We start from the raw sequence: 23411 nt of genomic DNA, 5'->3' as shown, positions 1-23411 counted from the left end.
AAACTCTCAGAAGGCTAGACATGGACGTTCCATATGATCCAGTAATTCCTCTCCTGGGGTTATACCCCAAGGACTCCATAACAACCAATCAAAAAGAGGTGTGTACTCCTATGTTCATAGCAGCACAATTCATAATAGCTAAAACCTGGAAGCAACCCAGGTGCCCAACAACAGATGAGTGGCTGAGAAAGCTGTGGTATATATACACAATGGAATACTATGCAGCTATCAAAAACAATGAGCCCACCTTCTCTGACCCATCTTGGACAGAGCTAGAAGGAATTATGTTAAGTGAACTAAGTCAGAAAGATAAAGATGAGTATGGGATGATCCCACTCATCAACAGAAACTGACTAAGACGATCTGAAAGGGAAACTAAAAGCAGGACCTGATCAAATTGTAAGTAGGGCACCAAAGTAAAAACCTAGTGGTGAGGGGTAGACATGCAGCTTCCTGGGCCAGTGGGGGGTGGGAGTGGGCGAGAGGGATGGGTCACAGTCCTTTGGTGGTGGGAATGGTGTTTATGTACACTCCTAGCAAAATGTAGACATATAAATCAGTAGTTAATTAATATGAGAGGGGGGAAATCAATGTATGTCTCAAAGTTTCTCAAAAGACAAACTGAATCTTTTTAATATATAGGCTATGTATTTGATATGCGGACTCTCTCAAAAGCCTAGACCAAGTAGATTAGAAGCATCCAATAGCACAGCTATATACAAGATACTGGATACTGTACAGCAAACCATAACAAAGGGACTTTTCAAAGTTAACCCAATTACCAAATAATGTGATGATAATATTAACTATCGATTGTCTTTTTGAACCCTAAGACAGCAGGTACCTCACATCTCCACTATAGAGCCCCTACTTCCCCCAGTCCTGGAACCCTTGGATAGGTCCCACTTTCCCGTATGCATCTCCCAATCCAAACCAAATGATATTGCATCCACCGATCACAACCTAACCAACACAACGATTGCCACCTCAACATGCTTCACCTCAGACTGTATCCAGAGACTTCACGTGTGGAATGACAACCCTTCAGCTTCATTACTCGGGTGAGACCTTTCCTTTTATAGTACACTCTAATTTCATCTCAGGTAGTTCACTTTCTAACAAAGTCCCATAACCTAGATATACACCAGTTTCTGTGAGAGAGAGCTTATGCGCACACGTATCCATAAACTACTGCAAAATATATACCTGAAAGCAGAAGTACACTAGAATTTGCAGTGAGTACCTCCCTAACACTTCCTCTCCACTATTCCAAGCTTGGGATCCATGATTGCTCAACAAATCGTTTGGCTTCATATGTTAACTCTCTTTTCAATCACCAGGTTCCAGATGCCACCAGGATGCTGGCCAGGCTTCCCTGGATTGAAGACCCCACCAATGTGTCCTGGAGCTCAGCTTCCCCAGAGACACACCTTACTAGGGAAAGAGAGAGGCAGACTGGGAGTATGGACCAACCAGTCAAAGCCCATGTTCAGCGGGGAAGCAATTACAGAAGCCAGACCTTCTACCTTCTGCAAACCTCAACGACCCTGGGTCCATGCTCCCAGAGGGCTAGAGAATAGGAAAGCTATCATGGGAGAGGGTGGGTTATGGGGACTGGGTGGTGGGAATTGTGTGGAGTTGTACCCCTCCTACCTTATGGTTTTGTTCATTAATCCTTTCTTAAATAAAAAATTTTAAAAAAAGAAATGCCATGGGTGTCTCATTTTCTCTCCCTCTCTCTTGTTTTAATTAATTAATTTTATTTTTTATTTTATAAAATTACGTGTTAACAGGGGTTTAAATCCACACCATTCCCACCACCAGAGTTATGAATTTCAGTCTCCCCACTGTAATGCACCACAGTTCCCCAAGGCTGTAGACACAGGATAACCATCATCTCTACAACTATCTGTCCACATTTATACATAATTGCCCCCATTTTTCTCCTGATTCAATCTTCTCTTCCCCATCCCAAGCCATTCATTACTACATAACTACCTCCATATGTCCCTCTCTTTTTCTTTCTCTCTCTGGGTGCTGATGGAGCTGGAGTTCAGAGCCCTGTTATCTTCGTGTTATCACTTTTTCCAGCTGAGAGTATAGATCAAGGTTGTTTTTTCGGGTGCAGAAGCTAGGAGTTCTGGCTTCTGTAATTGCTTCTCCACTGAGCATGCGGATTGACAGGTAAATCCATAACCACAGCCATTTCTATCTTTCCCTAGTGGGCCAGAGCTCTAGAGGTGCGAGGATCCAGGACACATTGGTGAGGTCCTCTGTCCTGAGAAGTAGAGATAGAATCATGGTAGCATCTGTAACTGGGTGTCTGGAAGGTGGCATGACCTAAATTGAGACAAAAAGGTTGATGAACAGGAACCAAAAAGTAGGATTAAAACAAATGAGATTATAGATTTTAGGGTAGAAAAAAGCTAGAAAATCCATTTCAGGAATGTTCCTGAGGGCACACAACTATGGCAGTTTTGCTTGCATGTGATAGCTAGCCTGAAGTTAGATAAGAGGAGTCGGGTGGTAGCACAGCAGGTTAAGCGCACGTGGCACAAAGCACAAGGACCAGTGTAAGGATCTGGTTCGAGCCCCGGCCCCCCACCTGCACTGGAGTCAATTCACCAGCAGTGAAGCAGGTCTGCAGGTGTCTATCTTTCTCTCTGCCTCTCTGTCTTCCCCTCCTATCTCCATTTCTCTCTGTCCTATGCAACAACGATGGCATAAATAACAACAACAATAACTACAACAACAATAAAGAAAACAAGGGCAACAAAAGGGAAAAATAAATAAATAAATATAAAAACATATATACTATCTGATATAATGGTGTCAAAGTAGAGAATAGGGCTAGAAAGTTGGATTAGGGCAGAGAGTAGCTCCCATCTTGAAAAAAAAATGTGGCTAAAATTAGCTATTTACCTCCATCCACCTGACCCAGTGCCTATGTATATGTATATTTAGCACCAGAGCCTGTGTAATCTCTAAGACATTGTTGTTCTTAGCTCACAGACCATGGGTCACAGCTGGGAACATCGCAGGCTGCACTCACTTCAGAACCAGTCTTTCTCAAGTGGCAGGGCAGGAAACTCCAGCCTATCCCTACCGTCTTTGCTTATGGTGAGGACAGGGTCCTGAGAGGGCCCACAAGATGCCATTCCTGATGGAAGTGACCAGTGATCATGGAGAGAGGGATCCCTCAGAGGCCTGGGCCCATCATATGTGTGTAGGAACCCAAGGATTTCCTAATTAGGGCCCCAGATGATGAAGTGGCATGATATTGATCAAAAGGGCCATTATTAAGTGGGCCAGTCTCTTGCCCTTATTCAACTTTTGTAGTCCTCTCTTTATCTGATGATCTTGGACTTTCTCTCAGTTGTTTAGACATTGAGTATCATTTCTTGAGCCTAGACAGAATTAGGGTTTTGGGATCTGTTTTCTTTGGGCCTTTTTGCTAGGCTGCCCAGCTAATTTGGTCTAAGTCCAGTTAGAGAATTTATGATGCCTTCTTTAAGCACTTCAAACATTATTGAGCACTTCGACTTTGAGTTATATAATTTTCCCTTGCCTATGGATATGTGTACACCTGTACCCAGTACCCCAAACCCTAGCCTATATCTGGAATATCTTACTTCACTATGCTTTGAATACCATGATATCTGAACCTCTTTGTTTTTCAGATACTTACAGGGCCAAATGGTCCTGATCTGTCTGGCCTAAAGTTATAGTTGATTTAGATATTTATAGATATATATTTACAAATATATTTTTAGAGATCCTTGAACAATTTAATCCCACTATCAGAGTTTGATCATCTTGCAGATCTAAGATATTAAACGGTTCATCTAAGGCAAATATTTGTGCTTAGGACTATGGTCTAGGCAGTTAGGGAACTTGAGATATTAAGTCTATTCCCCTCTACATGTCATATTAATAGTGATAGGACTAAATAGTGATAGGACTAAAATGTCATACCTTTCCCACCACCAAAAGTCTGTGCCCTCCTCCCTCCCCTCCTAGGTAACCACTATAGTCTTCCAATTTAAATATGGGTTGTGTTGTGTCTGGTTATTTATTTTAAGTATGTGTGTTCTGTTCTCTAAATTCCACATATAAGTGAAAACATCCTGTGGCTTTCCTTTACCTCTTTGCTTACTTCACTAAGCATCATATTCTCCAGTCCCATCCATTTTATCCTAAAGGGATGTAAAATCATCTTTTTTTATTGCTAAGTAGTATTCCATTGAGTATATGTCCCATAACTTGTTTTTATCTAGCTATCTATGGAGGGACATTTTGCTTTCTTCCAAATTTTTTTTTGCTATTGTGGATAATGCAGTTATGGGGTACATATATCCTTCCAGATTAGTGATATTATCTCTTTTGGATAAATAACTAGGAGTGGAATTGCTGGATCATAAGGTAGCTCTATCTGTATTTGTTTAAGGATTCTCCATACTGTTCTCCATAGTGGTTTTACCAGTTTGCACTCGACCACCAGTGCAATACAGTTCCTCTCTATTCACATCCTCTCCAACACTCATCCTCTCCTGTTTTGTTGATGAAAGCCATTCTTACAGGTGTGAGGTGGTATCTCAATGTTTCTCTCCTTCTCTATCTCCCTTCTTTCTCAACTTTATCTCCCTATCAACAAATACAGAAAAAAACGTTACCAGGACAAACATATTCATCTCGTAGACACTGAGTCCCACTGGGAGTGGGCACTTTGTGGAAATGCACCCCTTTTATCCTATAGTTTCATAAATGTTTCCATTTTATAAATAAAATTTTTTATAAACTAAAATTTATATAAGTAAATAAAAGAAAAAAGAAAATGATTCCATTTTGGTTAGTAAATTATACGTAAGGACAGGAAGCTGAATCACTTGGTAGAGTGCAAGTCCTGCTGTGCATAAGGGCTCAAGTTTGAGCCCTAATACTGAGAGCACCATAGGTGGCACCAGGGGAGCTCCATAAATGGTACAGCAGTATTATGATGTCTCTCGTTTATCTCCCTCAGTCTGACACTGTCTCTCTTCTCTCTAGCTCTCTCTAAAAATAAATTATCAGAAAACTGGGCCAGGGAGGTTGCTCAGCAAAATTACACAAGCCCAAGCCCCTGTGTTCAACCCTAATACCTCAAAAATAAAATAAAAACCATAAAGTAATAACTAGTATATATTGAGATTTAAATATGAGCATATATTGGATGAAATCACTGAGCCATGTGATTTACAAAGATTACTTTATCTTCATGAAACCCTATGATGTAGATGGATGTTACAATCATATTTCCACAAATGAGGAAATTAAAGCATTAAGAGGATAAATATTTTTCCATAGTTCATGTAAGTAGCAGAACTGAGATATAGCCCTACATATGTTGGACATATGAATCCAAGTCTTCATAGTAGCATTATATCTATGTCTCTCTCTGCCTCTCCCCACCTCTCTCTATACACACACACATATATTTATGTGTGTGTGTGTGTGTGTGTGTGTGTGTGTATTGTTGTCACTCGCGCTTCATCACTCTGGGCCAGTATTTTCAAATAGAAATAGAGAAACAGAGACAGAAAGACACCACAGCACTGTAACTTCCTCCAGTGCCATAGTGCTTACATGTTGTGTGCCTGAGGGAGAAACTTGGGATGCACAGGGCAAAGCTAGTACCCTCCCAGGTAAGCTATATCACTGAACCTTATAGCTGCATTTGTATATAAAAAAAAGTCTAGGAGTGTCAGGGAATCCTTGCATACCCACATAAATATGATGGGCCTAGACCTCTAATAGATCCCTCTCTCTACCATCACTGGTCTTTTCTATTAGGAATACCATCATAAGCTCTCTTGTGGGCCTTTCCAGGACCTTACCCTCACTTTAGAACAGCAATTGTAGGGAGACTGGGTCAACCTACTCTGTCACTCAAGGAAGACTGATCCTGAAGTGAGCGTAGCCTAGAATGTTCTCCCCTTTTGTAATATGTCCTCTGTTGTACTTATGTATGGCCTTTGTCCCCCTACTCATACCCACAAGACATACTACTCTATAGAAATGATTTGATTACCTATAAGAAATCCTCCAAATCACTTAAGAAACAAGGATACAAGGAACAGAAGAGAGGAGCTTGGGGTGGGGGAGGCGAGAGTATGTTGCAGATACTCATGATGCAAAGTTGGGAAATGGAGCCCAAGTGTAGACAATTGTGTAGACATCATTAAGTCCTAATAAAATGAAAAAGGAAAGAAAGGAAGGGGAAGGGAAGAAGGGAGGGGGAGGGAAGGAAGGAGAAAGGGGGATAGAAAGGGAATGTATAAAGTAAAACTTGGACTGGAATTGGAGTATTACACCAAAATAAAGGACTCTGGGGAAGAAGAGTAGTGTGGTGGCTGGGGATAGACTGTGGGGTCCTAGTACATAATGGTAGAGAAGGATGAGAATGTTTTTGTAGACAGTGGTCTGGGAGGTGGCACAGTGGATAAGGCACTGGACTCTCAAGCATGAGGTCCTAAGTTCAACCCCCAGAAGCACATGTACAACAGTGGTGTCTGATTCTTTCTCTCTCTCCTATCATTTCTCATGAATCAATAAATAAAATATTTTTTTAAAAAAAGAATGTTTTTATAGACACCTCTATCATAGGGAGATGAGGAGTCATACTTGTGTGTCAACAACTGTACTGTAAACCATTAATCCCCATAAAATGGTAAAAAAATGTTACAGATGATTACTTAAAATGTGTTTAATAGAGACTAAATAGTCTAACAAGATAGAAGAATCATTTCTTATATCAGTGTTTTATTGTGTGTGTGTGTGTGTGTGTGTGTGTGTGTGTAAATACTGGTAATGTACCTATCAGAAAATTAATAAAGAGATAATTCTTTAAAAAAAAGAAATCACACAGATCACAGACTTCACACTATAATATCTGCTACTAATTATTTATTAAATACTGGAGTTGCTAGAGTTAGGTGCAATGACAAATAAAATTTCTTTCTTTTTGCCACCAGGATGATCACTAGTGTTTGGTGCTTACATGACTCCATCACTGCTTACCACCAGCCATATTATTAATTTTTTGATAGAAGGTAAGAGACAAAGATGGGGGGAGAGAAAAAGAGCAACACCTGTAACATTGCTCCATTTTCATGAAGGTCCCACAAGTAAGGACCAAGAGCTTGAACCAGGGTTCTTTCACATGATAGTGTGTGTTCAATAGGGCATACCATCACCTTCTTTTTTTTATTTTTATTTTTTTATAAATATTTATTTTATTTATTTATTCCCTTTTGTTGCCCTTGTTGTTTTATTGTTGTAGTTATTATTGTTGTTGTCGTTGTTGGATAGGACAGAGAGAAATGGAGAGAGGAGGGGAAGACAGAGAGGAGGAGAGAAAGATAGACACCTGCAGACCTGCTTCACCGCCTGTGAAGTGACTCCCCTGCAGGTGAGGAGCCGGGGTTTGAACCGGGATCCTTATGCCGGTCCTTGTGCTTTGCGCCACCTGTGCTTAACCTGCTGCACTACAGCCCGACTCCCAATACCATCACCTTCTACCCCTTTCAAAGCATATAGTGTTTGGGTGCATAAAGGAAAAACAAAAAAATTCACAACTCAATTTTATTCAGTGGGTATAATGTTACAACAAAGTTAGAGATGGGAATCAGAGAGAGGAATGAAGGTTTTGCTTCTCACCTCTCATTTTGATCTGTATTTGTAAATAAGATACACATTCCACTCCTTCTGAGGAGAACTAATGCTCAGGCCAGGAAGACTGGCTTACTTCAAGGGAGGACATTCTTTAGCAACTCAGTGGCAGAAGGGGAAAAGGAAAGTAGAAAAGCAGAGTTCTTTATTTCATGTTAAAAGCAAATTAAAAGCTAGAAAACTAGCCCGCTTGGACAGTGTTCTGATTTTCCATGTGCATGACCCACGTTCAAACTGGTCCTCACTGTATTTTAAGTGAAGAAAAAAAAAAGACAACCAGGAATGATGAAGCCCCAAGAACAACAACAGAAAATAAGATAAATTAATTAAGGGCCATGGAGAGTGGTAGGGTATATGCTTTGTCATGAGTGTAGCCTACATTCTAGTCCCAACACCACAGAACACAATGTTCTAATATAATCCATGAAATTTGCTTGGATTCTTGACACTCCCATACGATCTCATTCCACCACCTCTGGCATTTTTCTTCATAATAAGAAACTGTTAAATTTGAAGGTAATAGTGACATTGTGATTGTGAAAGAGAATACCCAGTCATATTTCATGTCTTGTAAATGTGTAGTGGAATATTTAGGGTAAAAAAAATCATGGTGTCTTAGAATTACTTTAAAATACTGATATCAATTCTGTAAACAGCATTACCAATAAAATCATTATGAACTAAAAACTTTATAATACTCCAAGAATATGTATGTTATCTTTAAAAAAACTTCATTTAGAATATTTTTATATTTTATTATATTTATTTATGTATTGAGTAGAAACAGCCAGAAATCCAGAGGGAAGGGGGAGATAGAAGAGAGACAGTGAGACAACTGGATCCCTACTTCACCACTCATGACGCTTTTCCCCTCTAGATGGGGACTGGGGGCTCAAACCTGGGACCTTGCACATTGTAACATGTACGCTCAAACAGATGTGCCACCACCTGGCCCCCTGAAGATGTATGTTTTCAATACAAATTATTTTTAAATGGTAGAATAGGCTGAATATGGACCCTAGATCAAATTGATAGGGTTTACAGTCAACAATATTTATATACTTTTCCCATATTTGGAGCTACTCTATTCCCTGATACAGCTTTCTAGCCATTTTTCCAGCCATGACATCATCTCCCTAGATAATAACGTGGGTCCACCAGCACATCAGATGGCAGGCTCAGGCAAAAGTTAGTAAAATAATGGGCCCCTTGAAATATACCTAAAATAGATACCTAAATACCTAAAATACTAGCTATTTCCAAAACAGAGACCCCAAATCTTCATCTTCAATATTCTTGGCTTTAGGTTCATGATTAGTCAACAATTTGTTTGGCTTTGTATGTTAACTCTTCTTTTAGCCACCAGGTTCCAGGTGCTACCATGATGCCAACTGTACTTCCCTGTGCAGATGACCCCACCAATGTGTCCTGGAGCTTTGTTTCCCCAGAGCTCTGCTCCACTAGGGAAATAAAGATACAGGCTGGGAGTATGGATCGACCTGCCAACACCCATGTTCAGTGGGAAGCAATTACAGACGCCAGACCTTCCATCTTCTGAACCCCATAATGCATAATGACCCTGAATCCATACTCCCAAAGGGATAAAAAATAGGAAAGCTATCAGGGGAGGGAATGGGATATTGAGCTCTAGTGGTGTGAATTGTGTGGAATTGTACCCCTTTTGTCCTATGGTCTTGTCAGTGTTTCCATTTTACAAATAAAAATTTAAGGGGAGTCAGGCGGTAGTGCAGGGAGTTAAGCACACATGGCACAAAGAGCAAGGACAGGCATAAGGATCTCGGTTAGAACTCCTGGCTCCCCACCTGCAAGGGAATCCCTTCACAGGCAGTGAAGCAGGTCTGCAAGTGTCTTTCTCTCCCCCTCTCCTTCTTCCCCTCCTTTCTCCATTTCTGTCTGTCCTATCCAACAATGACTACATCAGTAATAACTACAATGAAGCAACAAGGGCAACAAAAGAGAAAATAAATAAATATTTTAAAAACTAACTAAATAAATAAAAGCATGAATTTAAAAAAAAAGAATAGCGATGGAGAAATAATGGACTGGGTTGGACTTATGTCATGCACATGGCCCAGGTTCGTTTTGACACCACATGGAAGACACTATGGCACTGGAAGAACTTCCAGTACTATAGTGTTTCTCCCTCTCCCTCTCTCTTTCCCTCTCCCTCTCTCTCTCTCTCTCTGACTCTCTCCTCTATTTATCTGGATGAATAAAAATAGTCCAGGGTGGTCCGGGAAATGGCACAGTGGATAGCATTGGACTATCAAGCATGAGGTCCTGAATTCAATCCCCGGCAGCGCATGTACCAGAGTGATGTCTGGTTCTTTCTCTCTCTCCTCCTATCTTTCTCATTAATTAATAAACAAAATATTTAAAAATAATAATAATAAATAAAAACAATCCAAGGTGACGAAATTGTGCACATGTGATGTCCTGCCTCCCCACTCAGTCGTAGTAGTAGCAGAAGTCACTATCATCAACATCATAAATAAAATATTACAAGAAAAAAAGTAAGGAGATAGATGAATAAATGTTAATACCTGTTTAAGATCATTTAAAATGAGCATAAAATGAAAATGTGTTGTATTATCTAGTTTGCTATATATTTGGAAATATTTATAATAGTTAAAAGAGGGGAATAGCTTGAAACCATACTTTCTCAGAATAATAGTCTATACAGATATGTAAGCCCAGCTTCTCCTGAATCTACAAGCCACCCCCATTAGCTTCCCCAAGATTTCAGAGTGGACTTTGAGGGTTATTTATCCCCTATGGGTCACTAAAACAGGATAGCAGTCCCTCTCACCTTTCTCCAACTTGATGTCCTCATAATTGCAGGAAAGCAAGTCAAAGGGCAAGTGGGCAGGGCCCAGGACTCAGACCTGATGGGGCAGTACTTGGTATTTCAGAGCCTGCCCCTTGCAGTGGGTGGTAGGTTTGGGGATGTACAATAAGGGAAGAGGGCAGGTGAAAATTCTCACAGTTATACGTGTTCACTAATGAATGAGTTGTCAAGGGTTGGTGGTTCCTTTGGTTGGAATTCTCTTCTAGGATTTTCACCTGCCTTGGGCTCCTGGGAATTATGCACTGTTCCAAGTGGTCTACACACTTCCAGAGTCTGATGGTAGTGCAGTGGTCTTTGAGCTACCTTGCCATATGTGAGTACCAATCTAAGAGTGACAAGAAGCCAGAATCAAAGAGGTTAGAGTTAGATATGGGAAGGCTTTTATGCTTATGGGAAGTCTTCGCTCTGATTTGATTATCCCAGATGGCACTACAGAGTAAACCCAAGGACTTTTGAGTTTTATGAGTTTCCTAGAGAAGGAAGAGTTAGAATTGCAGGGATCACTAAAGACAAGACAGAGATGGGATATATGGAATATATGGAATACGCCTAAGCATTTTAACCATTTCATAGCTCTCACTATCTGGCTGGAGGAAATGAGGCCCAGTGAATAGGCAAGATAAGCTCATGATCATAAGTATGGGGGAGTCGGGCAAAGGAAATGTTACCATTACAGGTTTAAAGAAGCATCACCTAGGGAGTCAGGTGGTAGTGCAGTGGGTTAAGTGCACATGGCACAAAGCACAAGGACTGGAGTAAGGATCCTGGTTCAAGCCCCTGGCTCCCCACCTGCAGGGGGATTGCTTCATAAGCAGTGAAGCAGGTCTGCAGGTGTCTATCTGTCTCTCCCCCTCTCTGTCTTCCCCTCCTCTCTCAATTTCTTTCTGTCCTATCCAACAACAACAGCTATAACAACAACAACAATAAAAAAGAAGTATCACCTGTTTGAAGCATGGCATGGGGCACACTGAAATAATGAAAAATAATTGTGAATGAGTAACAGGAATAGAGCAGTGGATGGGAAGCAGTAGAGGACTGCAGATGGCCTGTGGATGGGGTGCAGGGAGATATAAATAGTATACAGGCTAGGGAGGGTGTCTGTGGCTTAAGATTCAGGGATGATGGACAGAGAGGGAAACAAAATGGGGGGAGGAAATAGTGGAAGAATGTGAGCAGAGTGGGAAAAGCTGGTGGAATGCAGGTAACAGTAGAGGGATGGTGATCTGACAGGGAATGGTGAACCAGAGTAAGCAAATAACTAGATGGTATGTGCTATCTGATAAAGATAATCTAAAAGACAAGTTGACAGAGTTAATAAATGGACAGAACCTGGATTGTGCAGAAGGTCAAGGTGAGAGACTAAGATTCTTTGGGGGCAGTTAATGGGAGAGAATATGGGCAAGTTATGCTAACAGCAGAAATGTGGCCTGATTGTTCCCTCATCAGTGGGGATCTTGCTCTCATCATTCCTTTACCTGCTATTTACATCCCTGTGGCTACTACCAACTCTTTACCTGGTTATTCCTGATGGATTGGAAGACCCCAGATCAAGGTAAGAATAAACCGAGAAGTCTGGTTAGCATCATGCTAGCATCTGGAACCTGGTGGTTGAAAAGAGAGTTAACATACAAAGGCAAACAAACTGTTGACCAATCATGGACCTAAAGGCTGGAATAGTGCAGAAGAAGAGATGGGGGGGTTCTCCATTTTGTAGATAGCTAGTAGGCATATTTTAGTTATATTCCAAAGGGTGGGAAGCAATTACAGAAGCCAGACCTTCCACCTTCTGCATCCCACAATGACCTTGGGTCCATACTCCCAGAGGGTTAAAGAATAGGAAAGCTATCAGGGGAGGGGATGGGATACGGAGTTCTGGTGGTGAGAACTGTGTGGAGTTGTACCCCTCTTATCCTATGGTTTAGTCAATGTTTCCTTTTTATAATAAAAGAAGAAGAAGAAGAAGAAGAAGAAGAAGAAGAAGAAGAAGAAGAAGAAGAAGAAGAAGGAGGAGGAGGAGGAGGAGGAGGAGGAGGAGGAGGAGGAGGAGGAGGAGGAGGAGGAGGAGGAGGAGGAGGAGACGGAGAAGGAGGAGGAGGAGGAGGAGGAGGCGGAGGAGGAGGAGGAGGAGGAGGAGAAGAAGAAGAAGAAGAAGAAGAAGAAGAAGAAGAAGAAGAAGAAGAAGAGGAAGAGGAAGAAGATGAAGAAGAAGAAGAAGAAGAAGAAGAAGAAGAAGAAGAAGAAGAAGAAGAAGAAGAAGAAGAAGAAGAAGAAGAAGAAGAAGAAGAAGAAGAAGAAGAAGAAGAAGAAGAAGAAGAAGAAGAAGAAGAAACCGAGAAAAGGACCTTAGAAATGTTTCACCTTGTGGTCCAGGAGGTGGCGCAGTGGATAAAGCATTGGACTCTCAAGCATGAGGTCCTGAGTTTGTGTGTGTGTGTGTGTGTGTGTGTGTGTGTGTGTATTTCATTTAAAAATATGACAGCCCTGTGATAAATTATGCAAATTAAAACTACAGACCCAATTTTTCCTCTACTTCTCACCTGTGAGATTAGAAAAACTGAGAATGCATATCACGGAACTATTTGTGAATATAGTGGGGAAACAGGCACACACACTGCCTGATGGGGGTGTAAACTGCTAAGACTATTTTTTAAATATTTTTAAATTTTTCCTTTTTTGTCCTTGTTGCTTTAGTTATTATTGTTGTAGATGTAGCCGTTGTTTGATAGGACAGAGAGAAATGGAGAGAGGAGGAGGAGATAGAGACACCTGCAGACCTGCTTCACCGCCTGTGAAGCGACTCCCCTGCAGGTGGGGAGCCGGGGGCTGAACCGGGATCCTTCTGCCGGTCCTTGTGCTTTGCGCCACATGCGCTTAACCCACTACACTACAGCCCGACTCCCCGAGGTCCTGAGTTCTATCCCTGGCAACACAGGTACCAGAGTGATGTCTGGTTCTTTCTCTCTCTCCTCCTTTCTTTCTCATTAATAAATAAATAAAATATTTAAAACGAAAGAAATGTTCTACCTTAACCTGTAACCAAAGAGTTCCACTCACCATGCCACTGACCTCTAGTTCAAGTTCTCAGAGCCATAAAAACTGTTCTAGTCAGTACCACTATAGGGTCTCTTCCTTTTCCAACTCTCTGGAAGAATAATAGTCCCTCCATACTTCTAGGGACATCCTAGATGAGCAGGAGGAGTGGGTATCACACATTGACCCCTACTGTTATTTCTGTCTCAGGTGGAAGACAATCAGCCTGGGTAAGGAACTGGCATATCTGGACTTACATCAGGGATTATTTCCCCATTAAGGTAGAACCAGGATCCTTCCCCAGCATTCCTTGCAATTTCCACAAAGCTAAACATTTATGCCAAATGACTAATGTTTTTGATAAGCCAAATGAGCATGCGAGATATATATATTTACATAGATAGATAGATTATATAGGTATATAGATAGATAGACAGATAATATAGATATATGGATATTTCCTCCAGGTTTATTACTGGGGCTCGGTGCCTGCCCTATGAATTCACTGCTCCTGTGGCCATTTTTTTCAATTTTTTTTTTAAGACAAGGAGAAATTGAGAGGGGAGAGGGAGAGAAAAAGATAGACACCTACTGACCTGCTTCACTATGAAGTAGAGGGCTCAAACTAGGATCCTTGTGCGGGCCCTTGTGCTTCATACTATGTGCACTTAACTCAGTGTGCCACCAGCAACTCCCCTCCCAAAGATATCTCTATGAAGGCTAAACACACTTAAGAATTCAATGCTTTCACTGGGCACTTACTGTTCTTCCAGAACACTTTGAATATCCTCAACCCTATTTACCATGTTGTAGGCAGAAATACAAATACAGTTCAATTCAGTTTCACACTGGTGACAAGTTTCTCTTGAACCCCACTCAGAGTACAGAGAAGTGACTAGGGCATGATCCTCTCATCAAAAACCTCACATACAGCAAGGGGAGGGGAGAGAGATGAGTATACAAGCTACACAAGTAATTCAGCTGAGGGGTAAGGAAAGATTGCACAGGCATGGCGATATCTAAGCAAGGTTTTCAAAATTCACTCACTGTTCCTCAGGTAGGCACTTTAAGAAGGTTAAGGATAAAAATACCAGGAAGTGGTTGTAGAAATGTATGACTCCACTGAACCTGAGTCCTCTTTGGAGAAGACAACAACATTGCTCCAAGTTTGACAGCAAGACTGCCAAACTGTTTCACATAGCAGTAGTCATTAAAAATGACACCATGTTTAAGTGCACTGAAATAAATGGTTTAGACTATTGACATCTACATGCAGAAGACCCAGCAGTTTTCACTGCCCCAGATCTTACCTGGCTTCCCAGGTATTGAGAAGACCCATATGTAAGCTTCTTGAAGTCCACTTAGGAGCCTGCCTATCTATTGAAAAACTCTTCTTGAGAGTGTCCTAATGCCTGAATCTCTCCCCTCTGGCTTTCCCATATGATGAAATGATCCACCACTTCTGGCATTTTTCTTCATGACTGCAGATTGTGAAAACAAAAGACCTGTCACCTGAGCAGAACTACCTCATGGGAGTTCACCCCCATGGTCTCTTGACCTTTGGTGCCTTCTGCAACTTCTGCACTGAAGCCACAGACTTCTCCAAGATCTTCCCAGGCATCACTCCTCACTTGGCCACACTGTCCTGGTTCTTCAAGATCCCACTTATAAGAGACTACATCATGGCCAAAGGTACTTGTGACCATACTTCCTGTAGTTTCTGACTCAGTTTTCTGCTTAGAGAGGCCTCTTTATAAGTTTCATTACTTTCTTTTTTTAAATTTTTTTATTTATTTATTCCCTTTTGTTGCCCTTGTTGTTTTATTGTTGTAGTTATTATTGTTGTTGTCGTTGTTGAATAGGACAGAGAGAAATGGAGACAGGAGGGGAAGACAGAGAGGAGGAGAGAAAGATAGACACCTGCAGACCTGCTTCACCGCCTGTGAAGTGACTCCCCTGCAGGTGGGGAGCCGGGGTTCGAACCGGGATCCTTATGCCGGTCCTTGTGCTTTGCGCCACCTGCGCTTAACCCGCTGCGCTACAGCCCGACTCCCGTTTCATTACTTTCATCTCAGCCTCCTCTCACCTTCATACCCTACTCCTTCATCAGCATAGCATAGCACTTAAAATCATATGTTCTGGAACTAAATCACCTGGAATTTGAAGCCTGGCTCTGTCACTTCATGGTGTTAGGCAAGCCACCAAAGATCTATTGTTTATTTGTTTTTGTAAAATGGTTCTGAATAGCAAAAGCCCAGATGTGATGAGATAACTCAATGAGATCATACAAGTACAATGTTCAGTGTTCAAAAGAGTGCATAGTACAGACTGTATGCTAAAAAAATAATATCTATCACTCTTAATGTCAACAGAAGAAAAGGAAAATACAGAATTGCAGTCGGGATTCATAGAGGCCATTCAGTTATCCCACTGAAAATCTTTTGCTATGGTTTCATCTTAATGCCTTCCGTAACATGGAGCTAGTGTCTCCTTCCTTGTCAAATGTGTTGTACTTGCCCATAGTAGTTTCCTTATCTTGTTTCACTGGCTCATCCACCAGGACCCACAGGTACACACACAAGACAGAAGTACAGTGGAGGGGTCTCCCACTCATTTACCCTCTTCTGATCATTCTACTCTTTGTTCTGTTCCTTGGTTCTCTTCAGGTGTGTGCTCCGTGAGTCAGCCAGCAATTGACTACCTGCTGAGCCATGGAAATGGCAACCTTGTGGGCATTGTAGTGGGAGGAGTGGGAGAGGCTCTGCAAAGTGTGCCCAATACCACTACTCTTCTCCTCCAGAATCACAAGGGGTTTGTACGCACAGCCCTTCAACACGGGTAGTTATTTCTTCCAATGCAGGGGTGGGTAGCCTTCTCTGAGTAAGCATGATCCAGTAGGCAATACCTACTGAATCATACTTTTTTGTTTTAAAGAGCACGTAGAGAACATGACTGTTAAATTTCAAAAAGATGTAGGCCATCTACCCCTGAGTTAGCCACATCAGTTAGTTCTTAGAAAGCCTAACCAGAAACCCAGATTCATTATCAGTTTGAGTTAGTTAGGGGTCCCCACCTATATAGATGGTTCCCACATTATCACTGTTAACAGCAGTATCTGTATCTGTTGATGGTAAGTGCAAGCCATGGCAGAGTATAGTAAGTATATGTGTAGAATATAAAGGATTTTTTTTCTTTATCTTGACTTTATGACTTACTGTGAACTCTATGACAGGTCATACAGTCATTCTGAGTCCTTTCATCTTCATAATGTGGCTTTTAATCATTTTATCTATTTCATAGAGTTACTTACCCTGTGCCTAACAAGTAAGTGACAAACATTAATCACTGTGACTTAGGGGTTAAGAAGCAAGAGTCCAAGATTGAAAATGTGAGTTGTTTCATCCAGTCAACAGACCAATTTACTGGACATATAGGTAAATATCCTATTGAAGACTCAAGGAAAAGTAAAACATTTCTTCTGAGAACCTTGTTTGAATCTCCTGTTAATCAGTTTGGAATATAGTGTAGGGGAGAAAGTTCTGGTTCAGGAGGAAGGAGGCCTACCTAGGTCTTATTTCAGAACCATTCAATTATTGATTCCTTGTAGAAATAGCCTTCCAATTTCTGAGCACCCCCCCACATACACACCACTGTGTCTTCCACTTTCTCTGCAGTGAAAATCCAACAAAGTAACATATGTCATATTGCTGAGGATTTGTTCTTAGCTCTTTTTTTCCCTCCCTCCCCTAGGGTCTATGCTTTCCATAGATTCCTTAACCAGGAGAGGCCAGGTCCACCTTCCAGAGTTCAGAGGTTAGACAGGGCTGGAAGCTTCTTGCCTAAAGATTGTTCTTGTCATTGTCTGGTTCACTGCCTCCTCCATCCTTGGGGTCTGCTCCAGGGAGTGAGAACTGCCCATCAACTAACTGGTTCCTCTATCAGCCTGGAGTTCCTCTTACTGGGGGGTGGGGGAAGGGGCTGCTCGCCTTCCATGGGTGAGGCCCACCTGTCCCAGAAACCATGCTTGCATTCTGAATGCCCTTTGGGCCACAGAAGGAGACACCGAAGCTCTGCCAGAGACTCTCCTAGCTGACACTCACCCTTAAAGTCATGGACCAGGCAGGTGGAGACCTCAAGGCGCTCCAAGAACCTTTCAGAAGTGGGTAGGACCTTTTTAAGTAATACTGAGATTAATCTGAAACATTTCACCCCGTTTTAAAGGTGGACTAAGCAGAAGTTATTTCATTGGTTTCTCCGCTCCCCTCCCTACCTCTTTTTTTTTTTTTTTTTCCTTTTTTACCAGAGCACTGCTCAGCTCTGGTTTATGATGGTGTGATGCAGGTGATTGAACCTAGAACTTCGGAGTTTCAGGCATGAGAGTGTCTTTACATAACCATTATGCCATCTTCCCTACCTGAGGTTGTTTTTAGAAAATCCCAACAATTTGTGTAAAAGATACTGTGTCATAGCTACTATTCTCTCAAAAGAAATTTACAGAGCCTAATTGTCTACGTCATTGTCAGGATGGATTCATCTAGCCTTGAATATGGAAACAATTTTTTCTGCTCTAATTCCATGACCTCAAAACAGAGTACCTTAAGCATAGCCCCTGTAGGTGAAGGGCTTATCTTATACATGCATCTTCAAAAGTTATTATCATTTTCTCTGTGCTTCCTTCTTAGTAGAATCTGTCAGATACCACCCCCCCCCCACCCTGACACATGAAAATCTTGATTTATGGTGTGGACTTCTGGAGATCTTGGCCTTAACTCTTCTCCTCTTCTTTACCCCACCACCCACATGCTGTTCTTGTGATCCCGACCCATAGTCATACCCTCCCTGGTTTTAAAGATTTCAGGGCAAGAGATATTAAATATTGAATTGCTTTCTAGTGTAAAAACAAATGCTCCTTTTGAATAGTTCCTACCCCTGCCTGTTTGGAAATAAGTAGGAGTTTTCTACAGGGCTCATCTGGTCCCTACCTTCACTTTTAGAGAAACCGAGGTGTACAATCAAGTGTTGTTCCCTGAGGACAGCTGGATGTACAAATTACAGAGCTCTTTCTGCCGTATCTTTGGTTTCTATTTATGTGTCTTCTATGGAAAAGGCTTCCACCAAGGTTCCAGGTGTCTCTTTCTCTACTCGAGGCCTATCACCACTGTGGGTAAGTTGTGATCTCATGCTCTAGGTCACTGCAACTTGTTGTATGCTTTACATTGGGTTGTTCTAGATCTCCCCCGCCAAGAGAATTGGATCAGTCCAGTTAGTTTTCGCGGCCCGCTTGACCCCGCCCCTAGGAACCCCGCCAGAGTTCCAGGGTTCCTGAGTGCCAGAGCTACAGAGTTCGAGAGTGAGAGAGGGTTCCTGAGTTCCAGAGAGAGAGTTGGAGAGTTACACAGTTGGAGAGTTGAAGAGTTCCAGAGTTCTGGAGTTGGAGAGGGACAGAGTGAGAGAGAGTGCTTGCACCGCCGCAAAGAGACAGCAGAGTTCTGTTTGGTGATTAGTTTGGTTTAGTTTATGAATCGTTGTTCCTGAATAAAGAAACACAGCTTCTCTGCCCAGCTGTTGTCTCCGCATCTCTGTTACCCGCCCGTGAAGCTAGCCCGGCCAGCTAGAGCCTCCGAATTTTAACAACAGCAACTCTTTCTCAACTTCAACCTCAACCTCAGTTGTCATCTAACCCTTAGCAAAGAGGAGGGAAGTAAAGAGTGAGAAACTGGGAGCTCACTAAGGATATGAGAGAACCAAGCCCAGGGAGGGAGGTTCAAGGAAGAGAAGATTCTAACATACTGTTTCTCTTTCCCCACCCTCTCCTGGCAGTTGGAGAGCCTCTACCAGTGCCCAAAGTTGAAAACCCAAGCCAGGAGACAGTGAGCAAATACCATGGATGCCCTGTGCAAACTGTTTGATGAACATAAGACCCAATATGGTTGTTCAGAGACCCAAAAGCTGATATTCCAGTAATGGAAGAGACTACATACCCAAAAGGATGTCCCTTGGAGTAAAGATTCATTTGCTGCAAACCATAAAAGGAAAGGAGATGAGGGAGGACACTGGAACTCTTCCCTTCTACAGAATCCTCAGTTGTCATACCTGAGAGCCTTCACTCAGTCATTTCTCAGACCAGGCACCCTCTGCTCTGGTGCACCTTCTGCTCCCTGTCCCCAACACCTACACAAACTCCCTGCCCCACCTCCTGGCTTTCCTCTTTCTCTCTTTTCTCCCCAACAGTCAAACTCTCCAGGTCCTAAAGGTTGCAAATCATACGCAGGTATTCAGCACTCTATCACTGTTTTTGCTTTAATGCATTTTGAAAATTGAGAAATGGGGGAAAAAACAGCAGTTTGTGCAATAAACTTTTTTTAATTTTATTAGTGGTTCAATAATGATTAGCTATAATCATTACAATATAATTATATTGTAACTATAATTAACAATAATTGTAAGATAACAGGGGTATAATCCTATGCAGTTCCCCACCACCAAAATTCCATGTCCCTCCACTAGAAACTTCCACATTATTTTTACCTTCTGGGAGAGTGGAGCAAAATTCTTTATGGGGTACAGAAGGTGGGAGTTCTGGCTTCTGTAATTGCTTCTCCACTGGACATGGGCATTAACAGGTCAATCCATATCCCCAGCCTATGTCTATCTTCCCCTAATGGGGTAGGGTTCTGGAAAGGTGGGACTTCGGGACACATTTGTGAGGTTTTCTGCCTAGAGAAATCAGGATGGAATCATAGTAGCATCTGCAACCTGGTGGCTGAATATGCAATAAACTTTTATGCCTAAGACACCAAAGGTTCCACATTCAATCCCCAGCAACACCATAAGCCAAAGCTGAGAAGTACTCTGGGAAACGGGATGAAAAGACAGAAAGAAAGGAAGAAAAAGGGGGAAAAAAGGAAAGAAGTAGAAGTGGGAGAGAAAGGATGGAGAGAGGAAAATAAAGAAAAATTAATATATAATTTTATACCACAATTTTGCTTATTTAAAATATATTTTTTATTGGGTAGAGACAGCCAAAAATAGAGAGGGAAGTGGGAGATAGAGAGGGAGGGAAATAGCACTGCTTCACCACTTGCAAAGCTTTCCCCCTGCAGATGGGGACTGGGGGCTTAAACCTGGGTCCTTGTGCATCATAACATGTGCACTCAACCAAGTGTGTCATTGCCCAGCATCCTAATTTGCTTATCTAAAGTGAAAATTCAGTAGTATTTATCCCTAGAGTCATACAACCACTACCAATCTAATATTTTGAACATTTTAAAGTCTCATCCAAAAAAAGCCCAATATGTATGAGCACCACTCCCCAATCTCTTCCAGTCCCTATCAACCTTAATATACTTTATTTCTACAGATTTTTCAGTTCTAGGCATTTCACATAAATGGAATCATAGAATATGTGGTCTTTTGTGGCTGACTTCCTTCTCCTATCATGTCTCCAAGGTTCATATTTTTTTTGTTTTTATGACAGTAATATTTTACTATAATTACATACCACATTTTTATCCCTTTCTAGATTTACAGACTTCTGAGTTGTTTTCCTTTTGGGGCATTTGTAAGTAATGCTGCCATATGCATTTGTGTGTTGATTTGCTGAACTAGAATGCAAAGGTATATCCATACCACTTAACTAACAAGCACAACATCAGGTAATCAAAGGCTCCTTTCTCAGTAATACTTTTCTTTTCTTTTATTAGTGATTTAATAATGATTAACAAGATTGTAGAATAAGAGGGGTACAATTTCATACAATTCCCACCCCCAGAGTTCTGTAAATCATCCCCACCCTCATTAAAAGCTTCCCTATTCTTTTTCTTCCCCTTCAGATTGCCAAATGCTTTAGGTATGTTATATCTAGTCTTCTACGGTGCTAACACATAGCATACAACTTTCTATACCTATGTGTATGTTTTTTTATTTTTATTTATAAAATAGAAACACTAACAAGACCATAGGATAAGAGGGGTACAATTCCACACAATTCCCACCACCAGAACTCCATATCCCATTGCCTCCCTTGATAGCTTTCCTATTCTTCAACCCTCTGGGAGTATGGACCCAAGGTCATTATGGGGTGCAGAAGGTAGAAGGTCTGGCTTCTGTAATTGCTTCTCTGCTGGTCATGGGCACTTTCAGGTCAATCCATACCCTCAGTCTGTTTCTATCTTTCCCTAGAGGAGTAGGGCTCTGGAGAGGTAAAGTTTCAGGACACATTGGTGAGGTCATCTGCCCAGGGAAGTCAGGATGGTGTCATGGTAGCATCTGCAACTAGGTGGCTGAAAAACAGTAAGATATAAAGAAGGGAAAACTCTTTAATAATCAGGAACCTAAAAGTAAGAATAGAGCAGATAGAACTAAGCCCTGGCTCGAAACCTGCAGGGGAGTCACTTCACGAGCGGTGAAGCAGGTCTGCAGGTATCTATCTTTCTCTCCCCCTCTCTGTCTTCCCTCTCCTGTCTCCATTTCTGTCTGTCATATCCAACAACGACGACAACAATAATAACTACAACAATAAAACAAGGGCAACAAAAGGGAATAAATAAATAAATAAATAAATAGAAATATGCCATTTGAAATGGAACTAGGGAGTCACATATGTTAGAAAATATATCACCAGAGTATTGGAGCTGGAGGGTTGACATTTCAGGTTTGGCATTTCTGGATACAGTCTGAAGTGAAATATGTTGAGGTGGTACTGGTTACACTGATTTGATCAAGGTCAAGAGATACAGTATCAAATGGTAGGGATTAAGAGAAGTGTGAAGAAAAACAAGCAAATCCCCAGAGGTTCCAGGACTTGGAGAAATATGGATTTTTTTCTTTATTTGGGGGATTAGTGTTTTACAGTCAACAGTAAAATACAGTAGTTTGTACATGTACAACATTTCTCAATTTTCCACATAACAATTCAACCCCCTCTAGTCCTCTGCCATCATGTTGCAGGACCTGAACCCTCCCCTCCACCCCAGAGTCTTTTACTTTGATGCAATACACGAATCCCAGTCCAAGTTCTGCTTTGTGTTTTCCAGCTTATCTTCTTTATTATTAGTAGTAATTTAAAACTGATAGACAAGATTGTGGGATAAGGAAGGCATAATTCCATAACTCCCACCACCAGCATGCTATATTCCATCTTCTCCACTGGAAGTTCCCTCATTCTCTGTCCCTTTGGGATTATAGACCAAAGATCTCTATGGGATGCAAAAAGTCAGAGGTCTGGTTTCTGAATTGCTTCTCTCCTGGACATGGCTTTGACAGGTCAATCCATAACCCCGCCTGTCTCTACCTTTCTCTAGTTGGGTAGGGCTATGGGAAGATGGGGTTCCAGGACATATTGGTGAAGTAGAAATAGAGATTTTAAACAGAATGGGGAAGGTTCCTTGCTGTCTTAGAGTTTAAGAAGGCAATAGATAATTATTATTATACCCAAGTTATTTAGGAACCTATTTTACTTTGAAAATCCCATGGTTAGGATTTACTGTGCCATACAAGGCCTCACCATGATTTATGTCATTTAATGATATTTACAAATAACTATATCTTAGTTACTGACAGGACCTGCTGGTCTAAGATTATAGGTGATTTAATATTTTTTAAAAAGTTGTTATTATAAATGCACTATGGTCTTGTCAGTATTTCCATTTTATAAATAAAACTTAAAAAAAAAGAAATTCACGGGAGTCAGGCAGTAGTGCAGTGGGTTAAGCGCACATGGCGCAAAGCCTAAGGATCCTGGTTCAAGCCTGCAGGGGAGTCACTTCACAGGCAGTGAAGCAGGTCTGTAGGTGTCAGTCTCTCT

The 23411-nt window shown here is 41.5% G+C and overlaps 2 protein-coding genes across 6 annotated transcripts in view; one reads left to right on the top strand and one right to left on the bottom strand.

Moving 5' to 3' along the window:
* The window catches only part of P2RY4 (pyrimidinergic receptor P2Y4), a 575290-nt gene that overhangs the window by 426052 nt on the left and 125827 nt on the right, over positions 1 to 23411 (bottom strand). For 3 of the 5 annotated variants that reach the window (XM_060182844.1, XM_007530758.2, XM_060182847.1), the window contains one exon: positions 21400 to 21888. The exons of the other annotated variants lie outside the window; for them this stretch is intronic. The gene's annotated coding sequence lies outside the window, so the exon portion shown is untranslated. Of the gene's footprint in view, positions 1 to 21399; positions 21889 to 23411 lie in introns of those variants that run through there. 5 annotated transcript variants of the gene reach the window in all.
* AWAT1 (acyl-CoA wax alcohol acyltransferase 1) overlaps positions 10814 to 23411 on the top strand; it is a 46620-nt gene continuing 34022 nt past the window's right edge. The window contains 10 exon segments of the mRNA XM_007530768.2: positions 10814 to 10889; positions 12023 to 12095; positions 12097 to 12128; positions 13817 to 13887; positions 15094 to 15298; positions 16273 to 16444; positions 18571 to 18770; positions 19427 to 19490; positions 19492 to 19566; positions 21439 to 21455. Coding sequence (XP_007530830.2) covers positions 10814 to 10889; positions 12023 to 12095; positions 12097 to 12128; positions 13817 to 13887; positions 15094 to 15298; positions 16273 to 16444; positions 18571 to 18770; positions 19427 to 19490; positions 19492 to 19566; positions 21439 to 21455 — 985 coding nt within the window.

This window comes from Erinaceus europaeus, chromosome X, assembly GCF_950295315.1.
Source record: "Erinaceus europaeus chromosome X, mEriEur2.1, whole genome shotgun sequence".
In the NCBI taxonomy this organism is placed as follows: Eukaryota; Metazoa; Chordata; class Mammalia; order Eulipotyphla; family Erinaceidae; genus Erinaceus; species Erinaceus europaeus.
The sequence above is the reverse complement of the archived record's forward strand: the minus strand, read 5'-3'. Positions and strand labels throughout refer to the sequence as shown.